This window comes from Bos taurus, chromosome 9, assembly GCF_002263795.3.
Source record: "Bos taurus isolate L1 Dominette 01449 registration number 42190680 breed Hereford chromosome 9, ARS-UCD2.0, whole genome shotgun sequence".
Lineage (NCBI taxonomy): Eukaryota > Metazoa > Chordata > Mammalia > Artiodactyla > Bovidae > Bos > Bos taurus.
In genome coordinates this window covers 69,623,317-69,635,532 of record NC_037336.1, presented here as the reverse complement: position 1 = coordinate 69,635,532, position 12,216 = coordinate 69,623,317, and the positions used below count along the sequence as shown (strand labels likewise).

At 37.4% G+C, this 12,216-nt stretch overlaps 1 protein-coding gene across 1 annotated transcript in view; it reads right to left on the bottom strand.

Annotated features, from left to right (window-relative positions):
- The window catches only part of ENPP3 (ectonucleotide pyrophosphatase/phosphodiesterase 3), an 88,277-nt gene that overhangs the window by 51,773 nt on the left and 24,288 nt on the right, over positions 1 to 12,216 (bottom strand). The window contains exons 5-6 of the mRNA NM_001075923.2: positions 9,972 to 10,032; positions 4,780 to 4,877 (exon numbers count right to left, since the gene is read on the bottom strand). Coding sequence (NP_001069391.1) covers positions 4,780 to 4,877; positions 9,972 to 10,032 — 159 coding nt within the window. The remainder of the gene's footprint in view (positions 1 to 4,779; positions 4,878 to 9,971; positions 10,033 to 12,216) is intronic.

Below are 12,216 nucleotides of genomic sequence, written 5' to 3'. Positions count from 1 at the left end.
GATTCTATTTAGGTTAAAACAAAAGGTGCAAATGATTGTTGTCCAGAAAGCAACAAACTTTGCATCTGCAAATAATAAAGTTTTTCTCAAATAGGCTTGGAGTTGGTCTCCTTCCCAGCCAGGAAACCAGTATTTCCAATATGATCCAGGAATTTCCTCCTTCAGAATCTTCTTGGATCCAATATTAAGTCTACTAAATAGGACTCTGGTGGGAATGGTGAGGGTTGAAAGGTGGAGGGAAAGGAGCTTAAAAAAAAAAACAAAAAAACACTACATTTCTAGCAAGTGCCCCAAGTGGTTCTGATGTACTTGAACCTGAAGCTTGCTCTAGGTCATAATGTATAATCAAAGATTAAAATAACCATTTTTCTTTTTTAGTCAATATCACCAACAAATAAACCTTGTCCTCAAATAGACAAAGATATATTTAATATGTTATGAAATCATATGATAAGAAAAATAAAATGAGATCTAATCTACTGACATAATTAGAAGAATTTAAGTGGAGAAGACAATCATACAATAAAGAGAGATAAAAGGTTTCTGCTTTTATTTCCCTGAAGCATGTATAATGTGTTCAAATTCTTAAATGTGTCTAAAGGCACAGAGCATAAGATAAAAAGCAACCTAAGTCACCAGTGATATAAAAACATGACACTTTTCTAGTCTTAAACAGGACATCTACAGATCTGTGGACTATCTACAGATTCAAGCTACCATTTTTGACCACCTGCCTTTGAACAAGAGCTATTAGAGAACAGCTCATCATAAGCAAGACCTACCATCATTTCTTCCTGATCTTAATCATTTAAATTATGACTGAACAGGATAATTTTGGAAGGACGCACAATAAATTAATAAGAATAGTTGCTTCTGTAGAGAAAAAGTAGGAAGATCAGGAAAGAATCTGTTGTAACTTTCAATATCATTTTTTAAAGTTTATTATTTGCATATTTTGTTCCTTAAAAAACATCTTTTTAAAAAGAAAGTAAACCAAAAATTTGAAAACATATATGGAATAAATATATACCCATAGTAACTATAAACTATAAGAAGGAATAGAAGACTGAACTGATGAGGAGATAAAATAGCTGAAGAATGTACAGATGCAGCAAAAGCACTTCAAGGAAAGGAGTCCATAGCAGTAAACAGCTACATTGAAAAAAGAAGAAATTTCGAACAAACAACCTCATTTTATACCTTAAGGAACTAGAAAAAGAACAAGCAAACTCCAAAGTCAGCGAAAAAGAAAAAAACAATAATGCTTATAGCAGAAATAAGTGAAACAGAGAAGAGAAAAGCAATTTTAAAAATCAACAAAATTAAAGTAGGTTTTTTGAAAAGATAAAATTGACAAAACTTTAGCTACATTAGGAAAAAGAGAAGACTCCAGTAAAGTCAAAAGCCAACACTACAGAAATAAAAAGGATTATAAGAGACTATTATGAACAAATGTAAAGTCTCCCCACAATACAGGAGCCCTGGGGTTCAATCCCTGGGTCGGGAAGATCCCCTGGAGAAGGAAACGGTAACCCATTCCAGTATGCTTGCCTGGAAAATTCCATGGACAGAGGAGCCTGGTGGGCTACACAGTTGATGGGGTCACAAAGAGTTGACACGACTGAGTGACTAACACTTCCAATGCTCCTCTGGTCTGAATTATGAAGAAATAGAAAATCTGAACCGACCAATAACAAGTAATGGAAAACTTCCTAACAGAAAAGCCCAAGATGGCTTCACAAGTTAATTTTACCTAATATTTAAAGAAGCCTATCCTTTCTCCAGAGGATCTTCCTGACCCAGGAATCGAACTGGGGCTTCCTGTATTTCAGGCAGATTCTTTACCAACTAAACTATCAGGAAAGCCCTTTAAAGATGGATTAATGCCAATATTTAAAGAAGGAAAGTGAAAAGTGAAAGTGAAATTTGCTCAGTCGTATCTGACTCTTTGCCACCCCGTGGGCTATACAATCCATGGAATTCTCCAGGCCAAAATACTGGAGAGGGTAGCCTTTCCAGGGGATCTTCCCAACCCAGGGATCAAACCCAGGTCTCCCACATTGCGGGTGGATTCTTTACCAACTGAGCCACCAGGGAAGCCCAAGAATACTAGAGTGGGTAGCCTATCCTTTCTTTGGGGGATCTTCCTGACACAGGAATAAAACCGGGGTCTCCTGCATCACAGGCAGATTATTTACCAGCTGAGCTATCAAGGAAGCCCTTTAAAGAAGGATTAATGCCAGTTCTCAAACTTTGCCAAAAAACAAACAAACAAAGAGGAGAGAATACGCTAAGATTCATTTTATGAGATTAACATTACCCTGATGCCAAAGCCAAATAAGGATACTAAAGAAAAAGAAAATTACAGGCCAATACCTTCATGAATTTAGAGCAAAAAAATTCAACAAAATACTAGTAAGACAAATTCAACAGCACATTATAAGGATCATACACCAAAGTCAAGTGAGATTTATCCCTGAGACACAAGCATGGTTACTACTAGTCTTCTCATAACCCGTTTCACATCTAACTTTCCAAGAAATCTGACTTCCAGTTCAAGACAAATTACTTCTATCTCACTTGATAGTTTGCTGATCCTGGACCTTCTTTTGTCTGTTCTCATCCACATTGAGACAAGAAAATGTTCTCACTAGAGTCCATGACCCTTTGGTAGTCACTGGTATAGCTCATGGCACTGTGGTATTAGACCATGCTCAGTCTCCAGGCAGTTTGATGGGACACTGGAGATGAAGTCCTAGACTTCCTTAAAGTGATGCCTTCTGTCACATACCTCATCTCAAGCCTACCATTCTCTGGAGGTCCTAATCCTAACTCTTTTACCACACCTACTCTTAATTGGGCCTCCTAGAAATGAAGAGCCCATTTTGCCTTGGTGATGTCTTCACACATTAAAGAGACTATTAAACTATTACAAAATAGTTTAAATCTTCAAAAGGGAAGACTCTCAATGGCCCAATATTTCACTGGTGTCCTTTCCAACTTTCTGTGGGATGAACAAATCAAATAATTCCACTTCTAAAGAGGTTTGGTTCAGCCTGGTTAGATAAATTCCCTTTGGGACCCAGGTTTTGCTATCTAGACTACTAGAGGAAATGCAGATAAGGAAATAGAAACTGAGTGTTGTTAATTACTTTCCAGGACACAGTGACTCAGCAGCAAGTGACAAATCCTGAATTTGGAGCCAGTTCTGTCAGAGACCCAACCTCTTAATCTGTTACCTTAAGATCTGCCTCAAAGAGTGAGGAGGAGGCTGCAGAGACAAAGCCCTTTGTGTTGCAGGGGGAAGTAATTTATCTTTCTACAGTCAAGGAATGTTAGTGCTGGAATTAGCAGTAGAAATAATTATGTCTAATTCTCTCATTTTCATACTGTAAAATTTTCATACTGCTCTGGGAGTTGGTGATGGACAGGGAAGCCTGGCATGCTGCAGTCCCTGGGGTTGAAAAGAGTCAGACATGACTGAGCAACTGAATTGAATCCTCTCATTTTACAAATGATGAATCTAAGGTCCAGAAAAGGTGATCAGCTTAGAGTCAAACAGCTTTAAAAAAAAATAATTTGGAGGAAAATAAAACTGTCATAAAATTTGAGGACCATGGAGGTAAAAGAGGGCCTAACAAAAGGAGGAAATAAGAGAAGAATTGCAGAGCACTGAACAGTGTGGGCCCTGGAGCCAACCCTCTGATATTTCTTAGCTTTATGTCCTTGGTTGTTCTATTCCTCTTTTTTTTTTTAATTTTTATTTTATAATGGAGTATAGTTTATTTACAATGTTGTATTAGTTTCAAGTGTACAGCAAAGTGACTCAGTTGCACATGTATCTGTTCTCTTTCAGATTTTTTTCCCATATATAGTTTATTACTCCATTCCTCTTTATTATTAACTTTATAAAATTGTGCCCTAACACAGAAGTACAACATCATGATAAAGATGGCAATAAAAATGACAATTATAGTAATAACTTAAAACCATCCAAGGTACACTATGTATATAATCTAGTGGTATTTCTATTAGGTGGGAAGTGAACATTTTACAGATGTAGAGACTGGGGCACCAACAGGGGAAGTAAGCTTGCTAGTAAGAGGTGGAGCCAGGTTCCAGGCATCTTGATTCCAGAACTGGACAGAAATACTGGACTTTTCACCTATGGTTGTTGTTGTTTGGTTGCTGTGTCCAACTCTTTGTGACCCCATGACTGTAGTCCACCAGGTTCCTCTGCCTATGGGATTTCCCAAACAAGAATACTGGAGTGGAATGCCATTGCCTTCTCCAGGGGATCTTCCCAAACCAGGGTTCAAACTCGCATCTCTTGCATTGGCAGGCAGATTCTTTACCACTGAGCCACCAGGGAAGCCCCTTCACTTATGGGAGCCTTGGTATATGCTGGTCTGTCTGGTCTCCTCAGGTTCCTTCAGGTTCCTATTCTTACTGGTCATATTCACCTTGCTAAAACCCAGAACCTAGATATGACAGGCACCATTTTTGATACATTATCTAGGAACAGATTTTCATAGAGCAAAAGTTATATTCAATTACAAAACAAACCAAAATAAACAAAAGGGTGAGCATGCTGCAAAAAAAGAAGGAGGAGCCAACAAGTGTAAAATAGATATCATAAGTGAAGTCATCAAAACTCTTGAGAGGACCTGGGCTGAGACAAATCACTAACATTAAAGGTTAAAAAGAAAGCTGCACTATTTAGAGATTAACTAACTAGTTAATCTGTCATCCATACACATCTGATTGTAGGAGGCTTACTCAGTTTATTGATGTTAGGTACTAGAGTACTCCATGTCTGTAAATATTCAGCTCTAAATCCATCCATGGAAAACAAAATAACAGGTGGCAGGTCAAACCTGAAAATGAAAAACAAAAATTTAGACCAGTATTTTGATTTTTTCAAAAAGACTCTTTTCTGTACTACTTACAATTCTCTAAATTTGAGAATGCTAAGAAAGTACATCAGAAATAGTTCTAAGTTTTCCTTTTTCTTTTTAAATATTATTTCCCTTTATAATCAGTGTTTCCAGTACATTGTTAATCCATATAAAAATGTACAATATTTTTTTTAAGGTGTTACATAAATTATCTGCGCCTTTCAACTTGGGAATCTACCTTCTTTTGAGTTCTAGAGTTTAAACAGTTTTGCCTAACTTTATTTCCATTTGCTCCTTGTCACTGGCTATCTGTGACACCCAAGTATACCATGTAAGAAATTTGTCTAGCCCTGAGCATTTACAATGAACAGGCAATGAGTGGAGAAGAAAAATCAGGGGCTTCAGCCTCAGCAAGACTTGAAATCTATTCTCTTCACTAACAAAACATCAACAGAAATGGAATTCTATATTGTAGACCTTTCACAATTCTGGCTTTGGCTAAAGATCCAAAAGCAATGATTCCTGAGTTCAATGCTCACACTCAAAATTATATGTTATAATTATTCTACCACTTTTTGGATACAACTATTGTTATTGTGATATGGAATTCTTGAACCCTGAAACTTATGTTTTATTGTTCTGAAGTTCTACATTTTTGAACTTTCAGGATATTAGTATTAACTTCCAAAGCATTACAATCTTATTTTAGATGAGTATGTAAGTTAGAATAATGAAAGTTAACTTTGGGTTATAGCCAGTGACTATCTTTTTTTCCATCTAATATTTTTTTCACTTCTAAAATTGTATTTGTATTTTATACACACACAATTAAAGATGTATAGCTTCATAATTCTTTTCCATACTGAACGCCACTGTGTAGCCATCACCCAGATCACAAAACAGAATATTACTTAGAATCTTTCCCTCATGCTCTCATCTAGTCAAAAACTTCTGCAAACCACACCTCACTAAGATGATCAATGTCTTGACTTCTAACAGCATAAATTAGCTGTGTCTATTTTCGTACTTAGATTTATACGCAACAGAATCATACAGTGTGTATTCCACTGTGTCTAGCTGCTTTTACTTAACATTATGCTTGAGGTCCATCCATAATTTTGCCTATGGTTGTAGATCATTCATTCTCATGGCTGTCTAGAAGTCCAGTGAATGAATAAACCACAACTGATTCATCCTGTTGATGGACATTTGAATACTTTCCAGTTTAAGGCTATTATGAATAACAGCTATGAACACAGTAACTTTGTTTTGAATTCTAAACACAGTGCATGCAAATAAGAATGGCAAAGAAATTTTCAACTCTGTGCTCAAGCAGTTTATCTATACTTTTGAATAAGAATATGTGTTTCCAAGGAATTTGGTTACAATACGTCTTTAAAAATTCTGACAAATGCCCAGTATTATCATAAAGAAAATTTTGAATGCTGTTATCAGCTAAAAACAAAAATAATTTCAGTTTCTCTCAATATATTTGAGTAGAGCTAAAAAAATAAATTAGCATAGCCATCTATTTGCAAATTATAAAGGAAATTGTGAGGAGAGTCTGGACGATGTCCATTTGGTTTCCCAGAATATGCATTTACTGAAGAGTAACCCATTTAACAAATATCTGAGATGGGCTTTGCGTTAGATGGGCTTCCCCGATAGCTCAGCTGGTAAAGTATCCACCTGCCATGTGGGAGACCTGAGTTCAATCTCTGGGGTGAGAAGATCCCTTGGAGAAGGGAAAGGCTACCCACTCCAGTGTTCTAGACTGGAGAATTCAAGGACTGTATAGTCCATGGAGTCGCAAAGAGTCAGACACGACTGAGCGACTTTCACTTCATTTCACTTGTGCTAAAAAAGTGAAAGTGAAAGTTAAGTCACTCAGTCCTGTCCAACTCTTTTGCAACCCCATGGACTACAGCCCACCAGGCTGCCCCATCCATGGGATTTTCCAGACAGGAGTACTGGAGTGGGTTCCCATTTCCTTCTCCAGGGGATCTTTCCAACCCAGGGATTGAACCCTGGTCTCCTGCATTGCAAGCAGAGGCTTTACCATCTGAGTCTCCAGGGAACTTATCACCTGTGCTAGATACTGAGAATAAAGGAATTAAGGAATTATAGCCTTTAACTGTGTGTGTGTGTTTAGTCACTCAGTTGTGTCTGACTCTTTGAGACCCCATGGACTGTAGCACACCAGGCTCCTCTGTCTGGCTTCTCCAGGCACGAATACTGTCATGGGTTGCCATTCTCTTCTCCAGGGGATCTTCTCAACTCAGGGATCAAATCCAGTCTCCTGGATTGCAAGCAGATTCTTTATCATCTGAGCCACCAGAGAAGCCCTTATCTAGCGGATGAAATTAAGAAGTAAACAGAAGTGATCAAGGACTAGATTTAGGTACAGGATGCTATTCAAGTACATAGGTTCAGTCTTGGTAAGGTGAGAGTAGGCTCTCCAGAGGGTATGACATGTGAACTGACCCCTAAAGAACAAACAGAAATGATATGAAAAGAGAAAGGGACCAATGTTTCACTCAGATAAAATACACTGTGCAAAAGCCCATGTGAGATAAACAATGCATACAATAACATTTATGAGTCTCAGAAACATTGGGTTAAGCAAACAATAAAAGAAAACAAAAGACAGACTTAAAAGGATATATGGTATGAGTGTATTTACATAAAATTCTAAAACATGAATCTATGGTGATGAACAATATGAAAAGATATGACACTGAAAGATGAGCTCCCCAGGTAGGTAGGTGCCCAATATACTACTGGAGAACAGTGCAGAAATAACTTCAGAAAGAATGAAGAGACAGAGCTAAAGTGAAAACAACACCCAGCTGTGGATTTCCGATGCTGTAAAGAACAATATTGCATAGGAACCTGATCTATGAATAAAGGTAAATTGAAAGTGGTCAAACAGGAGATGGCAAGAGTGAATATTGACATTTTAGGAATCAGTGAACTAAAATGGACTGGAAGGGGCTAATTTAACTCAGATGACCATTATATCTACTACTGTGGGCAAGAATCCCTTAGAAGAAATGGAGTAGCCCTCATAATCAACATAAGAGTCCAAAATGTAGTACTTGGATGCAATCTCAAAAAAAAAAACAGAATGATCTCTGTTAGTTTCCAAGGCAAATCATTCAATATCACAGTAATCCAAGTCTATGCCCTGACCAGTAATGCTGAAGAAACTGAAGTTGGATGGTTCTATGAAGACTTACAAGACTTTCTAAAACTAACACCCAAAAAAGACATCCTTTTCATTTCAGGGGACTGGAATGCAAAAGTAGAAATCAAGAGATACCTGGAGTAACAGGCAAGTTTGACCTTGGAGTACAAAATGAAGCAGGGCAAAGGCTAATAGACTTTTGCCAAGAGAATGCACTGATTACAGAAAACACCCTCTTCCAACAACACAGGGATGACTCTACACATGGACATCACCAGATGGTCAATACCGAAGTCAGATTGATTATATTCTTTGAAGCCAAAGACAGAGAAGCTGTATACAATCAGCAAAAATTATAGTGCTGGAGAAGACCTCTGAGAGTCCCTTGGATTGTAAGGAAATCAAAACAGTCAATCGTAAAGGAAATCAGTCTTTAATATTCATTGGAAGGACTGATGCTGAAGCTGAAACTCCAATACTTTGGCCACCTGATGTGAAGAGCTGACTCATTGGAAAAGCCCCTGATGCTGGGAAAGACTGAAGGCAGAAGGAGAAGGGGACGACAGAGTGTGAGATGGTTGGATGGCATCACTGACTTGATGGACATGAATTTGAACAGGCTCCAGAAGTTGATGATGGACGAGGAAGCCTGGTGTGCTGCAGTCCATGGGGTCGTAAAGAGTCAGACATGACTGAGCGACTGAACTGAACTGAACTGAACTGATGGTGATGAAAATCAGAACAGAGACATCTTTCTGGGGACATGGAAATATTCTATATATTGGAAATATTCTATATCTGTGGATTACACAGGTTTCTGACTTTCTAAAAATTATACTTAAGCATGAATACTTCAATGAACAAGAACTACATCTCAAAAAATAAGAACGGAAAATTTGGACTGTTTACAGTGTGTAGAAAACAATCATCCAGGAATTTAAGTGACATATTGCAATTTGTGTTCAGTTCAGTTCAGTTGCTCAGTTGTGTCTGACTCTTTGTGACCCCATGGACTGCAGCATGCCAGGCCTCCCTGTCCATCACCAACTCCTGGAGTTTAGTCACAGGCAAGGACCCCAACTCAAGTCTTTTATTTTTAATTCTAAATTCTTTACTCTTCTACCTAGAAACTTCTGAAGAGGGTAGCTGGATCTGGTATAAACCAAAGTAACATGATATACAAATATACACATTATCCACACACATTTTTTTAAATGAAGTAATATTATCTAAAAATGTCTCCATCAATTCTTTCTATAGCCTGATAGTGTTTTCTCTTTTTGTCTCACTATCATGTTCCCACTGCTTGGGTGGGAAGAGTGAAGCAGATGAAGGGCAGAAAGGAATACCAGAGGCAAAGGGGAAATCCACCTTGACTGCGAGGGGACATGGGGCATACTTCCAGGGCTGGACCAAGTCCTGGGAAGGTGGGGTGAGGTGTGATGCCTCCTGTGTTCCTCACCCATGCCCATCTGACAGAGTTTTCCTCATCCATTCTCCAAGGTCCACCTTTCACAGTGAGGCCTTCCATGGACAATTCTCTTCCCTTTCCCTCAGTGAGAATAAATCTGAAGGGCCAGGATGACAATGGAAAAAGAGTTTGGGCTAACCTCATTTAGATCTAAATTCTAGTTCTGATTTTTATAGGACCTTGGGATGTTACTACAAATACTTCATTGTTGTAAGATAATAACTTAATACAAGTTGCTTTGTAAACAATAAAGCAAACCAAAGTGCGTTGTGAGTTGGGAGCCACAAGAAATCTAATCTTTTGTTAACTGTTTTGTTTTCAAATGTAAACATGGTGGAGGAAATTTCATCCTGCCTTAACTACATTTCCATGTGCATCTATTAAAGGAGGATAAACACGGCCATGTCCGTCTCACCCTTCTGGGCACTGAGGCTGCTGGGCTGTGCTGCAATCTTCATCCACCCATGAGGTTTCTCCTGAAAAGCATAAGATCAACATCTTTAGACAAGAAAAGAGAAACCAACACTCAATGGATATGATCTTTCCAAATGACTTAATTCATGCTACTCCAATGACAAAATTCATACAGAACGTGTTAAATACTAGTTCACATGTTGGCAAGGTCAGTGCCTGTAGCAATTTGCACAGGTCAGTAATCTATACTAACAGTATCAAGAAGCCCATCTTTACCAAGAAAACAAAGGGAATTCTTTTAGCTGGAAAGGGACAATTTCTTCTTTCTTTTATTTTTTTTTTTTCCAAATAATGTTTTTTCCCTGAAAGACAATGCTTTCCCAACCACTAGGGGAAAATGAGTTTAATAAATGAAAGTGTTAATCACTCAATCGTGTCTGGCTCTTTGCAACCCCATGGACTGTAGTCCACCAGGTTCCTCTGTCCATGGGGTTTCCCAGGAAAGAATACAGGAATGAGTCACCACTCCCTTCTCCAGGGGATCTTCCCGACCCAGGGATCAAACCTGGGTCTCCTGCACTGCAGGCAGATTCTTCACCAACTGAGCTACCAGGGGCCCTTTAATTGACATAGGTATATAGTCTAAAGAAAAATGAAAAGAAAACATGAATAAAGGAGAAATAACCAAGGAGAATAATTGATATTGATATTAAATGGGAAAGATTGAACAAATTTTTAAGATCATAACTTAAAAATTCTCACTCCATGGATGCTTCTGTTTATGGAACATTTCAACTCATTAATGAAGTAGAAATGATCTAATATGAATGCCATCATTTGCAACTCCTAATGGACTATAGTCCATGGGGTCACAAAGAGTTGGACACAACTTAGCAACTCAGCACACATGCAATGAATCTGTGCAATCATCATACATGCCTAACATGACCAAAATAACCCCAAACAGACAGATATGCCTCTTGATGGAAGTAACACCACTAAGTGTGAAGGATACATGATAGACAGATAGGTAGACACTTGAATCTGAACAGTCCTCTAGTTCTAACTACCAGTTTGCAGGAAATATGGGAGAAGACAAAATGCTTAAGTCACAGAAGATCCGATCTACAAATCCCAGACTGGAAAATTCTACAGAATAAATGACTCCATTTATCCAACATGTAAATTGCATGAGAGGAAGTAAAGGAAGGGAAAACCTACTTTTAAAGGACTCGAAATATATCAGCCAATTGAAATGTCTGAAATCTCTTTGTATCCTACTTGAAATAAATATTTTTTAATATCATGAAACAGAAAAATCTGAACACAGATTAGATATTTGTTGATAATATTATAATTACTGAAGACATTTTTAGATATATTGATGGTACTCTAATTTTGTTAAATGTTCATCTTTTTTTAGATACATGCTAAAAATATTTATAGATGAATGATACTAACATTAGGATTTCCTTTGATGTAATCTAAAATTTTCACAGATAGGTTGGGGGTATTTTATTAAGAAAAAACTCCAAAACTTGAAAATGAGCAAAAGGATAACTGATAATTAGACTTCATTTTAATGTCATGCTGGTAATTATTATAATCTTAAAAGCCCCGCTCTGGATTGTCTGATTGCCTAAAAGTATATACCTTTATCTAGCTTATCTTTTACTATTTATTTTATACCTTAGTAAGGATAGCATTTTGGAGGAGGAAATGGCAACCCATTCCAGTGTGCTATGGACAGCGGAGCCTAGTGGAGTCTGGTGGGCTAAAGTTTGTGGGGTCACAAAGAGTCGGACAGGATTGAGTGACTGAGTACACACACAAGGATTCATTTAAGCAGTAGAAAACTAATAACAGTGTAACTGATTCTTGTCTGATAGCAGGTAAATTGTCCTGTAACAAAGCAAGCCATTTGTGTCCCACCAAACATTATATCTTTAGTGATATTGTTCCAACATTCTTTCAGTTCTGTGTATACTTAGTCTCTGCTCCTCTGAACCAGCTTAACACTCCAGTTGGTTATCTCCTTAATGAGTTAATGACTTTTTGATATATTTGCTTTGTATTTATTAGAGTTATATTTTTATCTTTTTTTTAAGTTATTTCTGGAAAGTGTTTGATATGGTTTAAATTTTCTGTGACATTCTTTTTTATTTTATTTATTTTTTAAATAAATTTATTTATTTCAACTGGAGGCTAATTACTTTACAATATTGTATGTAGAGTCATATTTTGAT